This window comes from Chroicocephalus ridibundus, chromosome 2 (assembly GCF_963924245.1).
Source record: "Chroicocephalus ridibundus chromosome 2, bChrRid1.1, whole genome shotgun sequence".
NCBI classification, from domain to species: domain Eukaryota; kingdom Metazoa; phylum Chordata; class Aves; order Charadriiformes; family Laridae; genus Chroicocephalus; species Chroicocephalus ridibundus.
Genome location: NC_086285.1, coordinates 90,675,795 through 90,700,792, shown reverse-complemented (window position 1 = coordinate 90,700,792; position 24,998 = coordinate 90,675,795). Strand labels below are relative to the sequence as shown.

The 24,998-nt window shown below is 41.9% G+C and overlaps 1 protein-coding gene across 4 annotated transcripts in view; it reads right to left on the bottom strand.

Moving 5' to 3' along the window:
- Positions 1–24,998, bottom strand: part of CTNND2 (catenin delta 2) — a 680,238-nt gene that overhangs the window by 248,841 nt on the left and 406,399 nt on the right. For all 4 annotated transcript variants that reach the window (XM_063326147.1, XM_063326148.1, XM_063326150.1 and 1 more), the window contains 2 exons: positions 22,009–22,203; positions 1,256–1,508 (listed from right to left, as the gene is read on the bottom strand). In XM_063326147.1, coding sequence (XP_063182217.1) covers positions 1,256–1,508; positions 22,009–22,203 — 448 coding nt within the window. The remainder of the gene's footprint in view (positions 1–1,255; positions 1,509–22,008; positions 22,204–24,998) is intronic.

Genomic DNA, 24,998 nt, shown 5'->3' with positions numbered 1-24,998 from the left:
GGCAGGAGGAATTCAGATTATATTCTTTTCAAATTTGTGGAGGAATATCAAAAGCTAAGGGGGGGAAAAAAAAAAGGCAGAAGCTTTCTCAACAAGTAAAGCTCTGCAATGGCTGAAGTAGCTGCAAGCAGTGATGTTTCCGATGTGCCATAAAATTTAGCTGCTGTTGTGTTCCTGGCTGGAGAGACAGAGAGAACTGCTATAATGCTAAATGAGCAGAGAGATCAGACTGTGAGTATTTGGTTTTTAATGCAGGGGAAGCAGTCTTTTCAAATTGTTGCTTAAACACCTCCAGCATCTTAGTTGGGGGCAAATTTTTGGGCTCTCCTATCATTAAATTACACATAGCAGAAATAATAAATAAATCACACCATCTGCCATAGAAAAACCTTGTATAAATTAACACTTTCAACAAGTTTAGACTTCAGTTACGGAAGAGACTTGCTTTCTTTTCCATCAGAAAACTGAACAAAATCACCAAGTGCATTGGCGATTACGGTTAGCATTTCCTTTGCTGTTTGCACGAAGTCAAATTGTTTGCCAGAAAACTCACTCTCTCTAATCCATCCACCTGCTTGGGGTATGTATGGCTATAAAGTTTCCTCTTTGCACCTTCTCTAGGTATATGAGAATGGTCATGCCTGACAGCAACACTAAAAGTTGTGCTATATATTTAAAAAGCATGCACAGTAACAACCATTTCTGCAAAGCTGTAGTGCAGACATTCTGCTGCCGGGTACTGGCATTGGAAGCCCGCACAACACACAGGGTGAAGCGTAAGCCCGATTACGTGTTGCTTCCACGTTGCTCAGTCTCCTCGTTCAATACCAGAATACCCTTTTCTGCAGCTTTTATGAATATTAACTGCTGAGACAAACCAACAACTTTTAACAACTTCTGCCCAAGGAGCAACTTGAAAATTCAATCCACAATGGTTACAGAGTTAAAACAGTTACACCACTCCTCTCATTTTCAGAGAAAATTACTTCTTATACCCTTTTGAGGGGTGGCACTGCTGAAAGCAGGCTAAACACACATATTCAAAACCATACCTATCATTTCATTTCACAGAAGAGCTCATGAGAGCCTTCCAAGGTACAACAGTAGGACAAAGCTGTTATGCAAACAAAATCTTTCATGTACAACCATGGTTTTGTTTTGTTTTTTATACTCAACAGCAGAAACATACAAAGCAAACCGCAATTACAAACCTCTGCACGAGCAAGAAATAGTAGACAATGAAGGTTTCACCCACCTGGGATCTTTCTGAATGCTATCAATGGAAGGTGACCTAGCCAAGGTCCCTTCAGGTGGGATGGCTGGCCCAGATTTGCTGTATGGTGATTCAACAGAAGGACAATACTGCAGCTGTCGGTAGGGGTCTGCGTAATTGGAGGCTGGGCCGGCCGCATAGCTGGCCCTCTGGAAGGTCGCTGTTGCGTTCTGTGTGCCGTGTTGACTGCCTGTGCGCTGTAAGGGTACGGAGTCGACACCAGGGGAAGATGGGGCTACGACAGGAAAGTAGGGACAAAGTAAAAAATTGAGGACCTGTTCACAGAAATGGTTAACCAGGTCTAGGCAGAGGAAAAAAATAAAAATAATAAACACACACATATAAAACAGGGGTTCAAAAAGAATGAGAAAACAAAAAAAAAAACAACAAACAACATTGTCATTTTCAAAACCATTGAAGTAAATAATCGTTAAACGAATTTCTAAATGACATGCCACTTCTGGACTAGAAGACCTTTACACCAGTTAAACAGACCGTAGTAGTGCTTTGCACGTGGGGTTTTAACTGCACTACCCTGAAATGAAAGAAGTGCAGCAGAAGCAAGAGACTAGTCAAGCTAAGATTCACAACCACCACCCCGTGAGGCTTTTGCAGTCCTTACAGGGGTGGAAGTCAGTCAGATCCACCAGCAGAAGGAGGGTCAAACCAGGATCAAGTCTCCAAATTGGGACGGATGGCTCTATGGCAGAAGAAATAGACAGCCACGGCCATCCCAAATTTATAGTCCTGGTATCCATAAAGCAGGTAAAACCAGGCACCTGCTACTGAGAGTCGCTGCGTATGCTTCGTTAACCAATCTTCTGCATATTTCACCTTAAGTAAGACTTAGGGAACTGCTACTGCTGAGTCTGAAAGAGAGCTAAGCACAAGGTGATCACGGAGATGTCTTAATGCACGCCAACAACGGCTGTGCTCACACACCACCGCTCAAGATTAATGCATTACCAGTTTTGAGACGCTTAACCAATAGATTTAAACTGACTTAATGCTTTTGCGACTCAGAAATCTTATTAATCTGTCTCACAGCCCATTCTCTTTCTGCTACAGCACCGTGCACTGGAGATCCAGTCTGCTTTACGATTGTTATTAAAACATGCAATATTTTTCAACCAAAGTCCAGGTAATGGAAAACAGATTCTCACTGTAAGGGCCAGAGGACCAATATCCACATGATCTTTAGCCTGGAAACAAATACCAATTAAATGCTGGATCTGCTCCGAAGGAAATTCGGACTGTTTGAAGTGGCACGTGAACTCATGGTGGTGGCTCCCACTTCCCCCTGTCCCAACGTAACAAGAATACTTTTGCCAACAGGAGTGGGCCCAGGTGCAGGACTATTTTTAGCTGTGCCAAAGTCATATGCAAAACTGTAGGCAAAACCGCATATTCAACAGACAGGTTTTCATAATAGATTTCCCAATCATTTCTCATTAACCTGCACATTTACATTTTAAGAAAATAAATATTTTTAATATATTATAGGTCCATGAAAGGGACTTTAAGCATTTTATCTCAAAGTGACAGCAAATGAACAAGACTGAGCTTTAAATACAACCACAGCAGTTCCGTGTGACCTAGTACTTGTCAAAGTTACAACACCTGAAAATTTTATGTTTGTATCAATTTTTTGCCTTATTTTCATTTTTTCTTATGGCTCTGAAGTATATAATTTTACAATAACAAGTATTGTCTTGTAACTTTGTTGTAAACATAGGTAAGTGAAATCACCGATTTACCTATTGCCCCATCATTGGGAGTGTTCAAGGCCAGGCTGGATGGGGCCCTGAGCAACCTGATCCAGTTGAAGTTGTCCCTGCTCACTGCAGGGGAGGTTGGACTAGATGACCTTTAAAGGTCCCTTCCAAACCAAACCAGTCTATGATTACGTTAACTTACATATACAGCAACATTTTACAAGTACTGCTTTTGTTTAAATGCTAGTATATATTTCCTTAAGAAATAAGGTAATAAGACACATACAGACCTTTTTGTAAAACCGCATCAGTTAACATGCAGTAACAGTATTAGCATACTGAAACATCCCATGCATAAATCATGCTAAATTCAGTTTTAGGAATATAGCAAGACACAAGGAAAACATCACTTTTTAACAGAAAATACACACAGTTCAAAACCAAAATTTGGTGCCTTGTGAGAAAGAGAGTAAAAAAAAAAAAAAACAAGTTAGAGAAAACACTGGAAATATTTTCAAGTGAAAAAGCACAAATGTAATGGTATACTGACATAAGTACTGTCACTATGCAGAATATGCTGCTAGCTTTGACACATTATATGGGGAACTGCAAAAAACCCTACAACACTAATACTGCTGAAAACGAGAACTTCATTGTAATGTAGATTGCTTTGCAAAATAGTCCACTGTGTTTCCCTTCCTCTCCTTTGCAAGACATTTCAATGGAAATAGTGTTTGTTTTTAAATTCTTTGAAAACTTTTCTTTCTATTTTCTCCTTTGTCTTGTTATCAAAATAGCTATTTATATGAACTGAAACTAGCTGTCACCCTAACACCTACATGCTTTTTGAGTCACTCTGATTCATTTCTCAAATTATCTTCCTAGCAAACTGTTACTTCCTTTTGAATTTTATCGCAACGAACACAGAAGTGCCATAGTCAGAATACAAGAATGAGACAAATCTATGACTGAGTTAAATAGTCACAGATAAGCGTGTTTGGCCAGATCAGTTAAAAGGAAAACAGAAAAACCAAATAGCTAATACTTTAGAATAAGTTCTACACCCAACTTGACTACAGCCACCTTTGTGGACTGTAAAAGAGCTAAGCTTTAGCAGACATTTTTACAAAAACAATTTAATGTAAAACTGAAGCAAAGCCATCTCCTACCAATATGTTCCTCTTGCTTAAACAAATCCTTTCGGCAGCCAGACTTACTGACTGAAGTGTGGCTCTTTAGGATATGGCAAACTTTCTGTCTATCGAGATCTCCCTTCTATTCAGCTATTATAAGAGCAAAGCCGTAGTGATTATGTCTATTAAAATAAATAAACTCAGAAGTCCATTTGCCTCACCCAGCAACAGTAAATCTTCATTAGAGCACAGGGGCATCCAGAAGGCACACACTTGGAGTGGACCAGAAAGCGTTCATGTGCCAGCTATGTTTCCAGGTGGTCAATGCAACCTTTTAATGTGTTTTCAAATTGAAGACGCTTACCCCTTCCTCTAATTTTTCCATTTAACTTCTCTCAAATCCAAGCCAGCTACACATCGACCAGAATCAGCTCAGCGTAAGATGCAATACTACTTTGACAAGGGTCGGGGGTTTGCCCCAACAAGGGAAGAGAGGGGTGGGAAGGAGTTGCAACAGAAGTGCTGTTTCTGGAGAAAAAGGGCTGCCTTCCCGGCTCCCAGCACCAGCCACCAGCCCAGCCTTCCTGGGATCTAGCCTAGTTGAAGCGGGATCACGTTGGGTCTACGGCAGACCCCATTCTGACTCTGCACAAAGGTACAACCAAAAGTCATGACCAGACTGTGAAGAAGGAGGTCTAGTTTTGTGGACACCTTGACGCCTCGTTGATTTAATGAGAAGCTTGGAGATAAAGTTGTCCACAAAACCAGAACTCACTCTGGTCTTCAACGGTCCAAAAACTGACAAGGAGATCAAGATCAAAATCAAAGAACCAAAAGGCCTCAAACCTTTTTTTCTCCCCTATCTTGCTTTACCTAAGGAACAATGCATGAAAGCACCATTTTTAAACAGTGACTGCTGCCCCCACTTTTTAAAAATTTACAAGGGAATTCAGTGGTTGATGCCCCATAGTAAGTCTCACAAGTTCTGTTCTGCTCCCTTTGCACTGGGCAGCTGACCGGAGGCTCCTTCCCAGGACTGCTGGGCACAGTGGCCTTGCAAAGGCATGGGGAGATAGGGGGCAGCTGGCCACCCCTTCCAAGCGCACGAGAGGGGCTTGCACGGACGGCATCCTACAATGCTGAGGCTGGGTCCCACTGACAGCAGGGTCACGGCACCCACTCTCTGCCACAGCTTAGCAGATACTGGGTATAGCAAATAACAGGCTCAGTGGGAGGCCAACAGATCTCTATACATTCATGAAATTTTAAACTTCAATATAAGAATCATGCTCGAGGAGGAGGGGTTTAATTTTGAGTTGAGAAAGGGGTTTCATTGAGAATTCCCAAGTGTGCAAATCAAGAACTACAATCTCAGTGAAGAGATTTCAGTTTGTCACCTAAAAATTTCTTTAAGACTTTGTTTTAACTTGGCATGTCATTAATACCTTGAAAATACCATATCATCTCAACCCTTCACTACTGCAGCACCAAAATCACATCCCCAGAAAACTGAGCATCTGGGGTACCACACAAACATCTAATACATTCTAACAAATTTTTGCCAAAGAGAACAAAAAGCCCCTGCTAACTATAGAGAAAACCCTCCAAAGACCTGATGTGTGCCCTGATTACGGTTCTCTTGATTGCAGAAAGAGCACATAGAAAAGCCAGCCTTCATCATTTTCTATGGCTTTTGCCTAGCATCAAAGACAATGCAACTTTTATATTAATGTTGAAAATTTACGCGTGTCTCCAACCATGCTCATAATGAGATATTCAACTTCGAAATTCACTTTCAGGTTTTGTATTTTATTTTAAAATCTATGACATCTCTGGAAACAACTAACAAAACCCAAAAAGCAAGAACACATTGATTTAGGCAGGCATACTACTACACCACGCCTAAGTATCTTAGGGAGACCAAATTCACTAAGAACTGCTAAAATTTTCAGACTTTTTAAAAGTCAGAGGGCATTTTGCCCAGTTAACATATGTGAGATCAAACCTTCAGAAAGGATAAACTCATTTATGAGACTTATCTTGTAACACCTTCTTCCTGAAAATTACTTGGCTGATGCTGCTGTTTAACTTGTGGATATTACCTTGTAAAATTTTCGTCTTATTATTCTATATTAGACATTCAATCCCTGTGTTAACCTTCTCCTTGTGCCTTTCATACAGATTTCGCAATTCTTTATTTTTTTTTTTTCTTTTTTCTCCACTGATTTGCACCTGCAGCCGATTCTCACTCTCAGGTGAAAGTCGAAAATTGGATCTCAGTAAGATGTCCTTTCATTGCAAGGTACATCCACCATCCCTCTAGGAAGTCATAAATGATACAAATGCAGTGCATTCTAGTGGTAGCAAATATACAGGAAGAGTCATAAACCAGATATTTTCCCCCATCTAGTACACCATAAAGATAACACTGTGCATTCTCTGTCAATTAGTAAACAGAATTTATCAAGTTTGGGGGATACAAACACTTTTTATTTGTAAACGTTGTCAGTGTTTTAGAGCAGGCACTAGCTTTTCTGCAATAGAAGTTTAGCAAGATGGATTACAATCAGACTTGGAGCAAATCAGCAATCAAAAGTAACAAGCACAAGCAGTCAAGTTTAACACTGTTCATCAAGATGTATGATATTACATGTATTATAATAATAATAAATTTGCTTAGCAGTTACTTTTAGCAGCACTTTTTCACATTGTAAGCATAAGATTTTAGAAAAATATATGGTTGAGGGAACCTAAAAACACTGAAAGAGGGGGGAAACCCCCACCCCCCCATAGGACAGAAGTCCTATGTAGCTTGGGAACTTTGCCACATCATTTCTTGCAGTCAAAACAGAAAAAACACAGTCAAAACTATCACAACTTTCTGCTCCTCCTCTTCTCCATTTTCTTCTCCCTTGCTTCTCCACACTCTCCATTTTGTCACTAATCTTGCAATGAAAACTCCAGTTTCCAAACTCTCAGCCAAAGAGAAATCAAAGGAATCTGTAAGCAAATCTTCCCTTACATCCTCACACAAGCTCTTCTCCATCCAGCAAGCCTTTGCTCTCCACGCATCACTCTTTTAGGGCTTTCAGGATTGCACCGAACTCCACACAGTCAAGTGGGAAAGCCTCTTTCCCTCTATCACCTCCACGTCCCCTCCTTCTCTCAGGGATTTCTAGTCATGCTTCAAACGCTCAGCTAGCCTTGTTCCACCTAGTTCTTTCTGCTGGCCCCAGCTTTCTCCAAATATTCACGTTTTGTGTATTTCAGGGGAGATACAAGCTCCTTCCCTCCAGTCAGCTCCACCATGCTCAGCTCAGTGCCTTCAAAGAGGCGGGTATGGCACTTAGGCAGTCTCTCTGCTCTACCGGGTATGTCCGTTTAGGGGAATGTAACGCGCTGTACAGGGGAAATGCAAGCAAACGAAAGAAACAGATACTGAACAGCACGGTGCTTAGCAAAAAAGGTCTCTCTCCCACCCACAAGCATGTTAGTCACAATTTTCTCAGGTCCTGGTTATACCTGGCTGTCACACCTGCTTGTAATCAGCGCATCTACATGCTGTTGCAAGCACGTATTCAGTAATATTTTTATCATTAGATATTTCCATGAACGTGGTAAGGAGAAAGCCTTTATAATCAAAGCAACATCCGCGTCTCTTCCAGATGGCATCACAGGAGATTTATGTTGTTCATACGTTCCCATCCCATCTTCAAAACCAGAGGTAGCCATTTAGCCACCATGCTGCCACTTCTGTGGGAAATACTCAGGGCATCTCTGAATTAACGAACTGATTCACTCCCACCGCTGGCAGCTGCAGAGGACTAAGCCTAATGAAGATCATAAACACACTCAAAGTGATTGTATGTGCGAGTAATGAATTGTTACCCACTTGCTATTTGATTCTTTCAAAACAAAATAATCTTAAAATCATCTCTTGACCATCGTGGTATTCGCGTGCCGCTTTTGCAGGAGAACAACTCCTAGCTTCATAGAAACCAAGGAAACATCACTTGTGTTCTGCATATTGTCATGCTTAATAAGTCCTCTTCCAATGCAAAAACTGACAATCTTTGAAGACTGAAGTTGCTACTGCACTGATGTATCTTTTCATTTCAATTTTCTAAGAGCGTTCTTTAGATCTGACACTAATTGTTACAATAAGGCTGAACATTCCTTTGCTTAGAAACTGATGTTTTTCCATAACGCAGACAGAATCGGTGAAAGAAAATACTGCTTCTTCGGTTTCTGAGCTATTCCTCTGTTTACAGAATAGCTGGTATCTGGTCACTTTGAAGGCTCCTTTTGTCTATATTGTCCCACTTCAGTTTGCACATTCTCACATTGTCTGCATCTTAGTTTTCCTTTCATACTTATTTTTTGGTTGAAATACGTACCTTTTTTTCTTTTATTGAACAGTTCCATTGGGGGAAGCCATATAACAGCCATTGCCTAACCCTTAGCATATGGGGAATAATTTCCTAATCACCAATTTAGACTTGGCATTTCTTTACTATTAATTATTTTATTTATGGGTTCAAGTATGTGATTAGCTGGTATCAATCTGAAATCGCCTAATTCCATTAGGGTTAGCAATGGAAGCAAATACATACCTTATGAATAGTCATCGGTAAGGATTTTTGTACTTCTAAAGCAAGAAACAGGTAGACACATAATTCAGTGAGCAGCAATGGTAACAGAGTTTGTATCTTAGAAATTTGTATTTCAGTACAACAGATACGGTGCTTGAGATGAATGAGTTCCAATCAAAGTTTATTTGCAGCTGTGCTTGATGCAACTTCAGCGAAACCTGAAGTCAGAAGTTGAATGCAGCCTCTTCCACCGCCAGGGCTGTTCCGAAGCTTCACTGCTGTGCCCAGCCTCTCCATATTCACAACCTTCTCAAATTCTACATACTTCCCTCTAGTCATCCTTCACTATCAGGTTCCAGAGTTACGGGGTGTCCATCACAGTAACACAGCCTGCATCTCCAAAGTGTATACAGCTAAAGCATCATTTTGAAATTCACATAGTTTGAGGGGACACCGAGGAAATGGGATTCCCCAGGCAACTACATATTTCCATTTATTTTGGATTCCCGACTCTCTGACTCAAGGCAGGAGTGACTTCCTTCCATCTTTACAACCAAACATGGCAGAAGGTGTGTTTTTCAACTTTGTGGTGTTAAAAAAAAATAAAAAAATAAAAAAATACTCCTTTCCACCTCCAGGAACTGACTGCATTTTAAATCTGCTGGATTTTAATCTCCACTAATATATGCAACTTCCATTCTCAGACTCGGCTTCTAGCGTGTTTCAGTGCTGCTGCTCTGCACGAAAAAAGTGGTGTGTCCACATAACGTGGTAATCAGATGCCAACTTTGGCTGCTAAAGGTGTTACGCCAAGATCTTTTCTCAGATTGTCTCTTGTCTCTCTCAGTTGCATCCCACAATTAGGGGAGAATGTGCAGTTTGATGCATTTGTTACATGAGCATTTAAACAGAGAAAGCCACAACTGCCAAGGCTCTTAAAAGCAACTGCCCTTTCAGAATCTGAGATAGTAAAATTCATCTCCTCACTGGAGATAAAATTCAACCCTGAGCAATGGCACAACACAAGACACACACATCACTTTCCTCCTCTTTGTGAAACCTCTACGCGGTTTCACATTGTGCCCCTGGGACATAATGATCATAACCATTATAAAACCTGATCACAGCGAAACCCCACAGACCATACTACTGCGCATAGACTGGCTTACTGCAACTAAATTTCTGTTTTCACTCCAAATTCACCTTCTCTTGAAAACCCTGTTAAAAGTTTCCTGTCCAGCTGGGCAACATAAAACAGAACGCACAGGCGAAAGTTACAATTACCATAAAAAAAAATGTATAAATATTATGAGATAATAACAGATGAACAACCTGCACTGCATCATGCTATAGCCATCAAACACATGGATGTCTTCTCTTTCGGATTTTGATTTCTCCCTATTTAGTACACTATAATCCTAAGTAATAAAATGGCTACTAACTGGTATTTTTTAGAACACCTTACCGAGCTTCAGCTATTTTAATTAATAGTTTCCACTCTGGAGTAGTTATTTTACTATTAAGTTAACCACATTTGTATTGCAGTGCTAGACCATGTGATACGTACACCTCAAACATTAACCCAACTTCCGACAATGACAGTTTGAAAGTTGCTGGGCCCATCAGGGTAAAAACTCACATCTTTGAATACTTGTACTCATAAAAACTCCAACCCTACACATAAGCTGCTGAAACTATGATAGAGGAAGACACTACCTCTAAAAGTAGGCAGTCTTCTATAAAAAAAATAAATAATGGGCCGGTAATTTTTAAAAGAGTGCCTTTAAATATAATGCTGCAGAAAGAATGATCCTCTAACAAAAGCATTAGTTGTCTTGAAGACATTACTGAGTAGTTACCTCAGGCACAGCACTGTGTTTTTGTTCAGCAAAGATTTACAAGAAGGAGATTTATGAAAGGTGTATGAATTGCTTCTTATTTCATGAATGACAGCCTTGTATTTCTACACAACACTGAAATAAATAAAAGAGAATGGACACAGCCCTGCATCACTAAAGTGTAATGTGACCAGACTTTAACCTGAGACTACACCTATACAGTAAATAAATGATAAATACACTGTTAGTTTCTGGCACAGAGTAGACACTGTATTTTCTCAACAGTGGCAGGTGAGATTTACAGGGTATATACTTCCCTGACCAAGATTTTATAGTCACACTTCTCCCTCAATAGGTGGCAAAAGTCAAGGGACATCTGAGAAGTGTTGAGACACGCTCTAAGTCATCCTTCTATTAAAAAAGGAGATTAGAAGAATTAGAAAATACACAGGCCAAACCGCAAGCCTCTGGAGGTATCCTGTTCGTGAGACAGAGGAAGAAAGCTCCGGATACCGACCATTTTAAAAGGATTCTGTTCTGAGCACCAGTGAAACCTGGGCTGTCTTCAGATGGGTACAATTTCTCTATGGAACCCAATCACGGGCTCAATACTTTGAAGCTACGAATATCTTACATGGAGAAATGCTTCTCCACTCTGAGGGGGACACTGCTCACAGATTACAAAGGTGGTTCCGCAGGGCTTTCACCTCCTGCCACTTCCCTCCCTCTCTCATTGCTCTTGTCCACAGCTTTACAGCCATCACTGGATGCCACTGAAGTTGAAAACAATGTCTTTTATTACACTCCTGCCAAAATTTTAATAGGAAGGAAATAAAATAATTCTTTCTCAGAGAAGATGCCGTTGTACCTGGAAAAAGAATCACCTAAAAACATGTAAGCAAGAACATTACACTGATAAGGTTACAGCAGACACCCCGGATCTGTCAGATGAAATGGGATTATGACTTTGCATTGCTTCGAGGTGACTTCTTATTCACTATGCAGATCACCAAGGTATTTTGTGCTCAATTTACTTTGTACTGAAGATTTGTTCCCCGCTTGTTTCCTATAATTCTCTCTCCCAAAGCAATGTTATCAAGTGGATGTCAGCTAGGAATACAGGTCTATTATCACAACATTACCAAACTAATAGAGATGCAGCGGTAGGAATAATTTTTCTTTTTAATTTCCCTGAAAACATTACGTCCTATAGCCAGAACTCCATGCTGTGTGATTTACCAGCATGATTCTCAATTAATCTGCAGCTGTGGCATCACAGTATGCCCCTGCACAGCACATCCGCTTGTGACAAAACAAAAAACCAAACAAACCAACCTGTCCCCCAGCCAGAAAAAAACCCACAACCTAAGCAGAAAGAGCCAATGGTTGGTATTTAACACCTAACTATTGCACTTCAGGCTGAACAAAAACAAAATAAAGATTTGAGAATTAGTATAATGGACAAAGTGTTCGATGTAAGTGGGGCTTAGTCAAAGCTGATTTTTCTGTTGCTGCTCCTTTTCGCCTCAAGTGACAACTTTAAAGCCAAATAAAGACAAGTATTCTTGAAACTGAGGTTCCCTTTTCAGTTTTAAATTAAGTATTTGTAATACAGGAACTAGCATGTAACAGCAGCTTTTCATTAATACCTAGATGTTGCTCTGAAAGCAACTAAAACTACACCACTGCACTCATTGATGCTCACTGTGAGAATGTAAAAACACCTAACTGCATACGTATATATAATTGCATATTTATTTTTTTCCCCCCTCTAACCCACTTATAATTCCTTTTATTCATTAATCTGAAGCCTATGGGATTACAAGTGATACATCTGGTTAACTTTATTCCAGTTCCATGCCAAGAAGCAATACTAACAAAACCTGGGGAAGGATGAGATAGCTGGGGGCAACCAGGATACAAACGGCCCTGGGGATCCTGCCACTGGTGATGTGCCAGGCTCAAACTCAGAGTCTGACTCCCAGAGCCGCAGTTACTCTTCCACAAGCCCTCTATGTGGAATTCATCATGACATTAAAATTGGAGTCCCACAACGTCATTTTTACAACGTCTCACTTCAACATAAGAATGCTGTGCTCATTTTCTGAAGTTTTTTCACTATGTTTAAGTCATAGACAACTTCAGTGAATCGAAATGGCAAAAGAGAACAACTTACCAAGGGACCGCTTTGCTGTAAGGTATCGCAAAAGACTATCAAAAAGATACCTCTCAAAGTAACGTTTCAAAAAACATTCTCATATTTGTTTCAGATATCTGAATACTGTTATAAAATATTTCATAACCACTAAAAAAAAAAGAAAAACCTTGAAAGGTTAAACATTTAAGGTTAAAAACCTTAAAAATGGTTAAAGAGCAAGTTTATCTGTAAAAGCAGACACAGAAAACCACCATCAGTTTGTGATGCCACAGGGCTGCAATAAAATAGGCTTATTTATCATTGAAAGAAGAGTAAACCACTCTTACGGGATACAGATGTCTAGCTTTCTTCATATAGCAAATTTTTCAAATATTAGAAAATTGCCTCACAATATGAAAAAGTCTTCACCTTGAAATAATGACTTCTAAAAACATCAAATGTATCCAGTACTTTATATGTATGAAAACAAATATTTACAGGATAGTGAAGATGATGTATCTTGGATCAATTCATGTATCCTTCGTAGCCCTGTGCTCCTTTTGTAAGGGACTACAAAAGAGCTGAGACATGATAAAATTTTGAGAATCAAAGAAAGCCTAAGCCAGACCAGCATAAAAAACATGCAGCAAATGAAGTACTTGGGTATTGGGAAGCAGCATTAAGCGGTACATGCAATACCCTTCTCCGTATTACTGTAAAAATCTCAATTGCTAAAAAAAAAATAAATAAAACACTGACTTGCACTTGGCAGTTATGGAGGAGTATTATGAAGGGAGTGGGGGAGAATGGCACGTGAACCTGGGACTGAGAATGGGAGGTGATGGGACACTGAAGAGCTTCGCTTGTGCAGTGCAAAGGAGGAGAGGAGGAAGAGGTCAGAGGCATTTGACCACCCACAAGCATCAAAACTAGCAACTCTCCCCCCTGCAAAAAAACAAACCAACAGTGCAATCAGTTTTATATGGGCTGCTCCTGTCTGGGACGGCAGAGAAAGGGGGTTTTGCTTCTCCCTCTCCTTTAGGATAGAGACCTGATCCTCACCACAGGCACCTCACAAGATGGACAAAGGAGGCAGAAAAGAGAAACAATTCAGCCACATTGTGAGAAAGTCACCAGCTCAGTGACGAGAAAAGGAACGCCAATTTTCCTTGTAAATCCTGCCCCCAGACACCACTTAACCTCCAGGACAGCAAAAGCCTGGGCCAAATGCAGCAGGGGCAAAGCAGCAAACCCTGGCACGGTCGCCTGCATCCTCTTCCCATCCCTCCAGCAGCATGTTTAACCCATGAACAAAGACTGGACTTCGGGAGCAAAGGCTGACCCTACCCCACTACAGGAAGACACACTTTTACAGGAGAAAGACCAAGTTACAAATAAGTAGGAGCAAGACTTGACATAAAGCATCCCTCAGTACAGACTCCTTTCCTCCAGCGAATGAAGAACCAGGCAGGAGTGGGAAGGAAGGCAGAGAAGAGCAGGGCAGCATCTGTCCAGAAACACAACAGTATTTCTCACTTTCAGCAGCTTTTCCTGAGCCGCATCACAACGGAATGGAACACTGAGTTTTCCCTGCTGCCGGAAAGCGCTTGAACAGAAGCCACATCCAGGAACAAACGATAACTCTTCCCTCCAAAAAGGGAGCCCCCTGACGCTCCACAGCTCTCCTGACAGCACTCTCCCTCCACAGAGAAACCCAACTCGCAGAGAGCCATGCTTCTGGTTTGCGCCTGCCATCACGAACATCACAGCCCTCTTCTCTTTGACCAGCACTCTCCACCATGGCACCCAGGAGGTGGTGCAGCCTGTGGCAGCACAGCTTTCGCTAAGAGAAAGCTTCAGAGGTGGTGGTGCACTGGTGGAACCACCCAAGCCCCAGCGGGAGGAAGCTCGGGGAGACCTAGCCTGACGGACAGACAGGAGGCCACCAGAGAAGCTGCAGGGCAGCATGGCAACCACCTGAGCACACAGAGACATCAGGCAGCTTTGGAGGTAGCACGAGAAGTGCTGCAGGAGCCCCTGCCCCACACATGCTCCCTGACTGATAACCCAGTGCAAGAACATGCCTGGTAAACCCTTCAAGTCCCACACTAAGCCACTCTTCAGAGGCAACGCAAACTTTGACTGCTTCTCCTTTCACTGTTTGACCTCCTTTCAATAAATCTTTCATGTCGGAGTCCTCTTTTTAATTTCAGCAGTATCAGCCACAGACCCTACTCTTCCTTTTCCTAACCCTTTCCCCCTCTCTCTGGGAGGCACAAAAGAGCCCTCACAGTGCCTTCCTCATGTGCCCTGTCTTCATCAAGGAGGTACTTCAGCTCCACACATCCAGCACTCAAAACTAATGCCAACTGGCCATGCAACCATACAAAGCTGCTGGACTTCCCACAACTGAGCTGCATCACGAGGCCTTCCCTATGGTGACCTTCAGGGGCCAGAGGCAGAGATCATCCACAGGCTGTGCATCCTGAGGCAATCCTTAAACTTTCTTCAAGGCCATCAAGGTTCCCCTGGTGCCAGCGAGATGTGTACATCCTTCACAGAGCTGCTGAGGACAGGTTCACCCCTCCGGTGTAATTGCTGGTTCATCCTTGCCACTTGTGTGAGGTCGAGGACAAAGATACTTGCCTGCAGCCCTGAAACCAGGCGAGGGCTCTTAAAGCATGAACACTCCATAGGTTTTGAGATCTAAATGTCCATAGTTACCAGAGTCAGCCTTGCTTTAAACCAGCAGCACTTATTTCACTGATAAAGCCCAAGTTTGTGGAGAGTTCAGAATAAACACAGCCCTCCCAACTACCACCCCTGCCTCCCAGACCGGTGGGGACAGCACTCTTTCAAAGCTTTTAATAACTTCATACGGAAATCACATCCTTTTTAGAAAAGAGGGCTCGTCTCTTTCACCAAGGGATCATGATGAAAGGCAAGTGTCATTACCAACCTCCAAAGTGCTGCCAGCTTCCAGAAGGTGATGGGAACTGATCCCACAGACCCCACCGCTGCTGAAGCCATGCTCCCCTGCTGCAGGTCGGCACTGACAGCCCAGAACCTGAGCAGCCAAGCTGCTTCTTCAAGGCAGCTACAGAAATCCCAGGCTTGCTAAACAGCAAGACCTGTTTCATGTTTAATGTGAATTAAATGCCAGTAATTAAGGACTACATTCCTAGCCCAAACTTCCAGTTCTGCAAATAAGCAAACAATCGCCAGCTCTGTGTCCCACTCTGGCTGAAAGGTAATCCTTACCCCTTCTTAAGTAATAGCCCCCTTCAAATTCCATCAGTGTTCATGTAAATATCCCATCAAATAAGCTTATCTTTATTGATTTAAATTCTAAGTTAATAATAGTAATGTAAGGCTTTTAGGTTTATAAGGTGTCATGGTTTAACCTAAACACCAGAGGGATGGCCCATAGACTACGGGTGGATACATCGCACCCATTAAGGGAAACATTGCACCCATTTTTAAAAAAGGTGGAAAGGAGGACCCTGGGATCTACCGCCCTGTCAGCCTCACCTCTGTGCCTGGGAAGATCATGGAACAGATCCTCCTAGAAGCTATGCTAAGGCACATGGAAGACAGGGAGGTGATTCGAGACAGCCAGCATGGCTTCACCAAGGGCAAGTCCTGCCTGACAAACCTAGTGGCTTTCTACAATGGAGTGACTGTATCAGTGGACAAGGGGAGAGCTACAGATACCATCTACCTGGACTTCTGTAAGGGCTTTGACATGGTCCCCCGCAACATCCTTCTCTCCAAGTTGGAGAGATACAGATTTGACGGGTGGACCGTTTGGTGGATAAGGAATTGGCTGGATGGTTGCATCCAGAGGGTGGTGGTGAATGGCTCGATGTCCAGCTGGAGAGGGGTAACAAGTGGTGTCCCTCAGGGATCCGTACTGGGACTGGTGCTGTTAAACATCTTCATCAATGACATAGACAGTGGGATCAAGTGCACTCTCAGCAAGTTTGCTGACGACACTAAGCTGAGTGGTGCGGTCAATGTGCCACAGGGACAGGATGTCATCCAGAGGGACCTGGACGAGCTAGAGAGGTGGGCCCCTGCAAACCTCATGAAGGTCAACAAGGCCAAGGGCAAGGTCCTGCACTTGGGTCAGGACAATCCTCATTATTAATACAGGCCAGGGGATGATGTGATAGAGAGCAGCCCTGCGGAAAAGGACTTGGGGGTACTCATGGATGAAACGCTGGACATGAGCCAACAATGTGCGCTTGCAGCCCAGAAGGCCAATTGCATCCTGGGCTGCATCAAAAGAAACGTGGCCAGCAGATTGAGAGAGGTGATTCTCCCCCTCTACTCTGCTCTTGTGAGACCCCACCTGGAGTACTGTGCCCAGCTCTGGAACCCTCAGCACAAGAAGGACATGAACATGTTGGAGCGGGTCCAGGAGGGCCACGAGGATGATGCGAGGGCTGGAGCACCTCTCCTACGAGGACAGGCTGAGAGAGTTGGGGCTGTTCAGCCTGGAGAAGAGAAGGCTCCGGGGAGACCTTATAGTGGCCTTCCAGTACCTGAAGGAGATCTACAGGAGAGATGGGGAGGGGGTGTTTGCAAGGGCATGTAGCGATAGGACGAGGGGCAATGGTTTTAAACTAAACCTAGGGTAGGTTTAGATTAGACATTAGGAAGAAGTTCTTTACAATGAGGGTGGTGAGACACTGGAACAGGTTGCCCAGAGAGGTGCTGGAGGCCCCATCCCTGGAGACATTCAAGGCCAGGCTGGATGAGGCTCTGAGCAGCCTGATCTAGTTGAAGATGTCCCTGCTTACTGCAGGGGAGTTGGAATAGATGACCTTTAAAGTTCCCTTCCAACCCAACACATTCTGTGATTCTATGATACCATCCTGGTTTCAGCCAGCATAAGGTTAATTTTCTTCCTAGTGGCTGCTGTGTTTCAGATTTGGTATGAAAGAAACGTAGATAATGCATATTGTTTTAGCTGTTGCCAGGTGGTGTTTATATTATTCAAGGACTTTTTTCAGCTTCCCATAGAAGTTGAGGGGAAGTACAGACAGAATGAGCTGGCTAATGGAATATTCCATACCATAGACATCATGCTCAGTATACAAATGGGGGTTGGCCAGGGGGCAGGAATCTGCGATCACTGCTCAGAACAGGCTGGGCAACCAACTCGCTGGGTGGCAAGAGTGATGTATGGTGTATTACTTCATCATGTATATACTTCTACCATTATTATTACTGTTATTGTTCTATTAAACTGTCTCAATCTCAACCCATGAGGTTTTTTCCTTTGCCCTCCTTTTCTCCCTAATCTCCCCACCCTTCAGGGGAGGGAGGTGGAGAACTGAGAGGGCATCTTCATGGTGCTTTGTTGCCGGCTGGGGTTAAATCACAACAGTCCTTTTTGGTGCCCAATGTGTAGCACCAAAAAGAACTGTTAAGGTTTAATCCCAGCTGGCAACTGAGCACCATGAAGATGCTCTCTGCCTCCCTCCCACTCAGTGGCGTGGTGGAGAGAATCAGAAGACTAAAAGTGAGAAAACTCGTGGGTTGAGATAAAGACAATTTAACAGGTAAAACAAAAGCTGTGTGTGTAAACAAAGCAAAACAAGGAATTCATTCACTGCTTCCCATGGGCAGGCAGGTGTGCAGCCATCTCCAGGAAAGCAGGGCTCCATCACACGTAACTGTTACTTAGGAAGACAAACGCCATCGCTACAAACATCCCCCCCTTCCTTCTTTTTCCCCAGCTTTATATACTGAGCATGACATCATATGGCATGGAGTAGCCCTTTCATCAGTTGGGGTTACCTGTCCCAGCTGTGTCCCCTCCCAACTTCTTGTGCACCCCCAGCCTACTTGCTGGTGGGGCAATATGAGGAGCAAAAAAGGCACTGACTGCTTAGCAACAACTAAAACCACCAGTGTGCTAGCAACACCACTTCCATCTCAAATCCAAAACCAGCTGCCAGCAATAAAGATAACTGTCCCAGCTGAAACCATGACGTAATGAAAATAAGTAACACACCTGCCTGAACAGACATTATTACTGTTATTTATTTGGGTTACAAATACAAGTTCTAAACTGATATTCAGCAAGTAAATTAATTTGCTATTTATGTTTGAGTACTTCCTCCAATTATATCTTTTGTGGATTCCCATTTCAAAAGTAGAATTTCACGTTTATTGCTCCTTTTAGCGTAAAAGTTTGGGCCGGTTCTTTTTATATGAGAGAAGGTATTACCCTTTGAAGGCCAAAAGGGATTGTTAAATAAAAGTGATAGACAAGAAAAGCCTATGCAGCTGCTGCTGTCAAGTTTGAAAGATTACTTTTAGTTTAGACAGCATGACAGTAACACACCTGGTCATAATTTAAGCCACAAAGCAATGAAAAATTAATCCTGCCCCTTTCTAAAGTTATGCTAGTAAGGGAGATGTTCAGTAAACTCCTGCTATTTGGTATCTTCTGCAATTTGCAGCCCTTAGTGAAGAACTATCGTCATGGATGAAATACAAGGAAAATAAGAAAGTTAAAAAAACCAACACTCAAAAAAACAGTGAGTAAATAGAACAAATTGAATTTAGTTTACCCCATAGAGAAATTTTAGCTTATTGAATTCTGCTCATTGAATGTTGATTCACCTAGAGGATGAAAAACTCTGAGTGGGCATTATCCTTAGTTGTGTAAACATTCCTGAATGTAATAAGTATTGAAGAGCTCACAAAAGAGAAAAAGTGGTGATGTCTATAGTAAAAAAAAAAAGCTTTCTTTCTGTGAGTCACTTATCTTCCCAATTCAGTGAAATTTCCTAATTCAGGAAGAATGGTTTTTAAAAACAAAAAAAAAAAATCCCAAACATACAGAAGTAAATGACTTGCAAGAATAACTAGCATAATTTTTGTTTCTAATGGGCAATGTTAGCTGCAGAGAAAAATAGTCCAGGCTTTGGACAAAGTCCTTAGTCTAAGTTTGCCTTCCCTTTTTTATTCCATCAGAGGTGGAAAAAGCATGTACCATCTTCATGATTGGAAGTACTGTTTAATAGACAAAAGAAAGTGAACTGTGGTCTCTAAAGGAACACACTGAAGCCTTAAAGCTTCCACCCTCCCTGCCTTGGTGCGATTCATGCACACAGAAGATACCGGCCATGAACCTTTGGCATGTATCTTCAGGGAGTACACAGCAATCTACATCCCTCATATCTTACACCAAATAGTCAAGACAAATAGCTACTCAGTCCTACAATAAAAAACACTTAAGACAACTCAAAGAAGAAATAAAAAGTTACGTGTGCCAAACTTCAGTTGAACTCCTTCCCCTCCTTTCTGCTAATTTGAGAAAAACGCTATGGTCTTCATCAGAAGGGATATGTTCCTAGGGGAATTTGTGGTAGAGGCAGGAGGAGTCCGAGAGCCGATTCGATCCAGCTCAAAATTCCCTCTGAGCGCTGACAGCTCTTCAGCCTGGTTGTGTGAAAGGCTGACAGCATCCGCAGCTAAGAGCTATTGACAGAGCAACAGAATAATTGGCCTGGCACACATCCTCCTGCTTTCATTTCCCTGACCTCGATGATAGGGGTGGAGGGGGAAAGCCAGCAAGGATCAACCCAACAAAGCTGGACTGATGGGGTTGTTGAGCCTGGAGAAATGTTCAAATCCGCATCCCAAACAGTACAAGAAAATTCACCTTTGCAGGGCCCGCTTCTGCTACCCAAATCAGCGGGTTTTTTTGTTTGGGGTGTTTTTTTTTTTTTTTTTTTAAGCTTTTCCTCTTCCCTTCTGAAAACTCATCTTCAGGTATTACCCACAAACATCCTGCGTCCCAGTTTCGTTCACTATAATTGTGATCTGTGTCGACAGGGCTTCCTTCCTTAAGGAGGGGTTGTGAAGGCTGCAGTCACAAGCCAGCCCGCTGCTTCAGCCCAGAGAAGGAAGGGATATTTTGCAAGCAAAACAAGAAACCCTGTTCAGGGCACAACTGGGAAAGCGTTCCTTCACATGGAAGGAATTTTGTGGTCCCTTTGCAACACACAAAATACCTTTGCAAGCAAAATCCTAGCATGTGGAACATGAGGCGTAAAGTTCAATATCAGTAGTTGCTTCATTCACTATCACTGCCTCCGCTGCCCAGTCATCAAGGCAGAGGTCTTGTCCCCTTCATGCAAAGAAGAGCAATCTTTTCTCATATACACGTATGACTAAACAAAACATACTACAGTATTTTCTCTCACAAGAAGGAAATGGTGTAATGGTGTTCTTCAAAAAGTATAAGCTGTCACAGGTATTTAACTAGAGAACTCTATGGAAAAACTTCTTTTGAAGTATTTTCTCCTGTACTCCGAACACCCAAAACTTGCATAAAGCAACAGAAATTTTGGACGTGCAAAAACTGCCAGCTTTGCCCTGGGAAAAATGGTTTTAAAAATAATAAAAAAAAAGTTTTAAAAGAAAGCAAAGTATCTTGCTCCAAAAAAGTACGCGTAACTTTTTCTTGATGAAAATGGGAGTGATCTGAGAATGGACATAATCCTCCCTCTTTGATCAATACAGCAAAGATAAAACACCAGAAATACTTACAATTCCTAAGGCAAGTTCTTCTACATCTGCTTTAGGCTATTTTAGCTGTAGCATTTATGTACTCTAATTATTTTGTGCATTAAATACCATAAATATCCCTGTTGATTTGTGATCTATTTGTGGGTTCCAACATACAGCTGTATTTCATTTGGTTGAGAGGACATTCTGCAAATAGGACTTGTACACCAGTGCATTTCATGGACAATCATTATTTATGGATAAACCAGTGATGCTAGAAGCTTTTCTCTATGCCGTAGTCCAACAGACATAAGTAAGTGTACCTATACCTAAGCGTACCTCTGTGGGAGAGAGGAAGAACATTTATGTATGATCCACTTCAAAAGCAAGTGAACAATCCTTTAGCTTCACATGAAAGGAATTTTGTGGTCCCTTTGCAACACACAAAATACCTTTGCAAGCAAAATCCTAGCAATTTCTTCAGAGACAACAGGTTTTCCTCAAAGACAATACACAAGAGTAATAAAAACATTCTCCCGCCTTATGAGTAAGGCCCCTCCCCAAATTAGCTTAACCCACTGTATGTATAGCACAACATTAAGTATTTCTCCTATTTATGCATGCCTTTGGGATTCTTCTGACAGAGCTGCCACCTGCACGAGGTATTTTGTTTGACTGGCATGCACATAACACATTTTGTTTAGCCCATTAGAAAGAGAAGAATAATTAATACTGAAGAATAAGGCACGTCTGATAAAAAGACAATCATGCAAGTTACATCCACCTACCTGTACTAGTGCGGTATGTGCCTGTGTGTGCTGGTTGCAGAGGGTCCCCCTGACTCTGGCTGAGACTCCTCATAGGGGGCTTCTGATAAACTCTGTCTTCGTAAATAGGATCTATGTGGTGTTCTGGAGACTGCAGTGCCCTTAACTCGGAGCCAAGGTGGCTGTGCTGGCTGCTGTAAGATGCCCGAGACCCAGCTGCAAACAGATTTATAAAAGACACTTAAGAGAGAGGAAAAAGTGACAAACGCAGGATCTACTTCTTGAAAAGTTTACTTGAAAGCAGCCCTTCAACCCCCCCTCACCCCCCAAAAAAACCCCAAAGAACAAACTCCCAACCAAAAAAAACCCAAAGAAAGAAATGTTTTCAACATACAATTAAAACCAGCATGCAAGGGCAGCAACAGCTTCAGTTAATCACTTTAGTTGCATCATCCAGCTGTCTGTATCTACTCCAAAGCCCCATTTCTTCCAAGAAAACTACATATTTTGGAGAGATACATATATCTTCTCACACAGAGGGGAAAAAAAAAAAATTAAGCTACAAGATCCAGGAATGCCCTAGACCAGAGGGGTCCACAGAAGAATCAGGAACGGAAGAGAAGAAGGAAGAAGCAGTCAGAACTAAATTCACATCTTACGTTCATATCTTTATATCTACAAATGAAATAAGGCAAAGCTGATGAATAGATGTAGTGACATGAATCACAGCATCATCTAGGTTGGAAGGCACCTTTCAGATCATCGAGTCCAACCGTTAACACTGTCAAACCCACCACTACTCCATGTCCTTAAGCACCATGTCTACCCATCCTTGAAATACCTCCAGGGATGGTGATTCCACCACTTCCCTGGGCAGCCTGTTCCAGTGTGCTGATCTTTTTGCTGCTCTACTAAACCACCACAGAACCATCATGCCCTATTAACACCTTGTCCTCAACATTAAAAAAAATAAAATAAAAAAAAAAAAAAAATCACATCAGCAAGACTTTCTCCAACTTAAATCCTCTGAGGATGAATAAATTAAACATGCCTTCTGGGAAAATTATTTTGATGATAAGGCTTTTTTTTTTTCTTTTTTTTTAAGTAAGATCAACTGGAATGGCATTAAAATGTTATTATTCTACTATTAAAATCTTATTTTCTATCACAATATTTCAAAACTGTATATATTTCCAGCTGTTGTCATTTGAATCACTTTGTCACCTAGGTACTTCAGTTCTGTGGTCTGTTAGCAAGTTTCCCAAGGAGCGTCACGGGGAAGCCATGCAAACATTACACATTTAGAAGGCAAGAAGCAAGCAAGTATGCAAGCAACACTTGACAAAGGTTAGGTCCATACCACAAAGTAGTAACATGCTATTTAAATGTTTAGAAAAGCAATCAAAGATACAACTATCACATCCCTTGCTGATACTCCTGTGAGATTAAAATCCTGGATGTGGGTGATGTTCTACTAGCTTAGCTTGTGCTGCCCAGAAAAAACAGCGTAGCCACACCTACCGAAAATCTATACCACATTCACAGTGTTTTTGACAGTGGTTTTGTTGCGTAAACAAACACTAAATATTTTTTAAATGCAAAGCACACACATAAAACAACATGTGACAGCAACAGAGGATAAAAAATGAGAAAGATGCACACACACAAAGTTACTTAAACTTTAATACAAATTGTCTGGAGGAAAAGAATAATTTATTCCATTTCCTTCTTTCTAATCAGCTTGTGCCATATAGGTGTTTGCTTCTGAATTTTTCAACATACATGCATGTTTTCAGTGGAATACCCTATTTGCATATTTTTCACTTCAAACATTTTTCAGACTGACTTGCCATTAGCACACTACTGAAAGTAATTCTGTTGTTCCCCTTACTAGAAAGTCTGCCAAGAATCCCTAAGACATATTTTACCTATAACTACTGCAATTATCCAGGAAGTTGATATCACTATTACAGAATTAAATTCTACATGGTCCTCATTTTCAAAATGCTCTTTAACCCTGCATCTTTGAGTTTGACTCTCAGAGCTAGAAATACTCCAGTCTAGCATCCTTCAGAGTGGCCTAAGATACAGCCTGTTATTATTATATCCAAATTTCACCGTGCACTTGGTTCTATCTGTATTCAGAGGAAAAAATAAAATAAAATAGAAAAATGGAGGGCAATGTTTCAGAGGTTCAACAGTGCATCAAGAGACCAGATTTGCTACGGAATAAAGAATTACAGCCCCTTCTATAAGTACTACATTTCTTTTCTACATTTACAAATTAACAGTGCTCTTTGGAGAACACTGATAATTTTTATCATAAAAAGAAAAAAAAGAACAAGGGGGAAGTGTGATGAATTTCAGCCAACAGCATCCTACCTCATCTACGCACTCAGCCCCTCCATCATATTTTGATGTTACTTTGGAAGACACTGGAAAGACGGTTAGGATAACCAATCAAAACAAAGACCGTGAACTCAAAGCACTGATGCCACTGAGAAAGAGAGAGGGATAGCACACCTCCTGCCTGCATCTTGGGTTAGCAGCAAACAGCTATATCATTTACTACCTGAAGCTGCAAGCTGAGCTGTATCATCTGCTTCAAAAAAGCCCTTGCGTTAATGCAGTCTAAAGCTCACATAGGTTGGAAAAGCAACAAGGTCAGAATGGTCAGCAGCAATCAATATACTACCAGGAAGCAATAAAACATCGGATTACCAAGGTCCATTAGCATTCTCGCATTCAAGGAGGCTCATCGCCCTCAGAAGTGGCTTCCCTACACGTAACATCACGAACACGTGGCTCAACCCAAACTGCATTTGTCCAGACCTCAACCAGCCACCATCCCCTTCACCCCAGTAATAACGCTGCACTGCTCTGGGGTGCTTGAAACCAAAGTGGTGATGTGCATCAAGGCAACACGCAACTCTCTGACATACTCCAAAAATGCACTCATCCCCCTCCATGGCCAACCCATCCCCAACAATGATGCCATTTTTCCCTTGAGG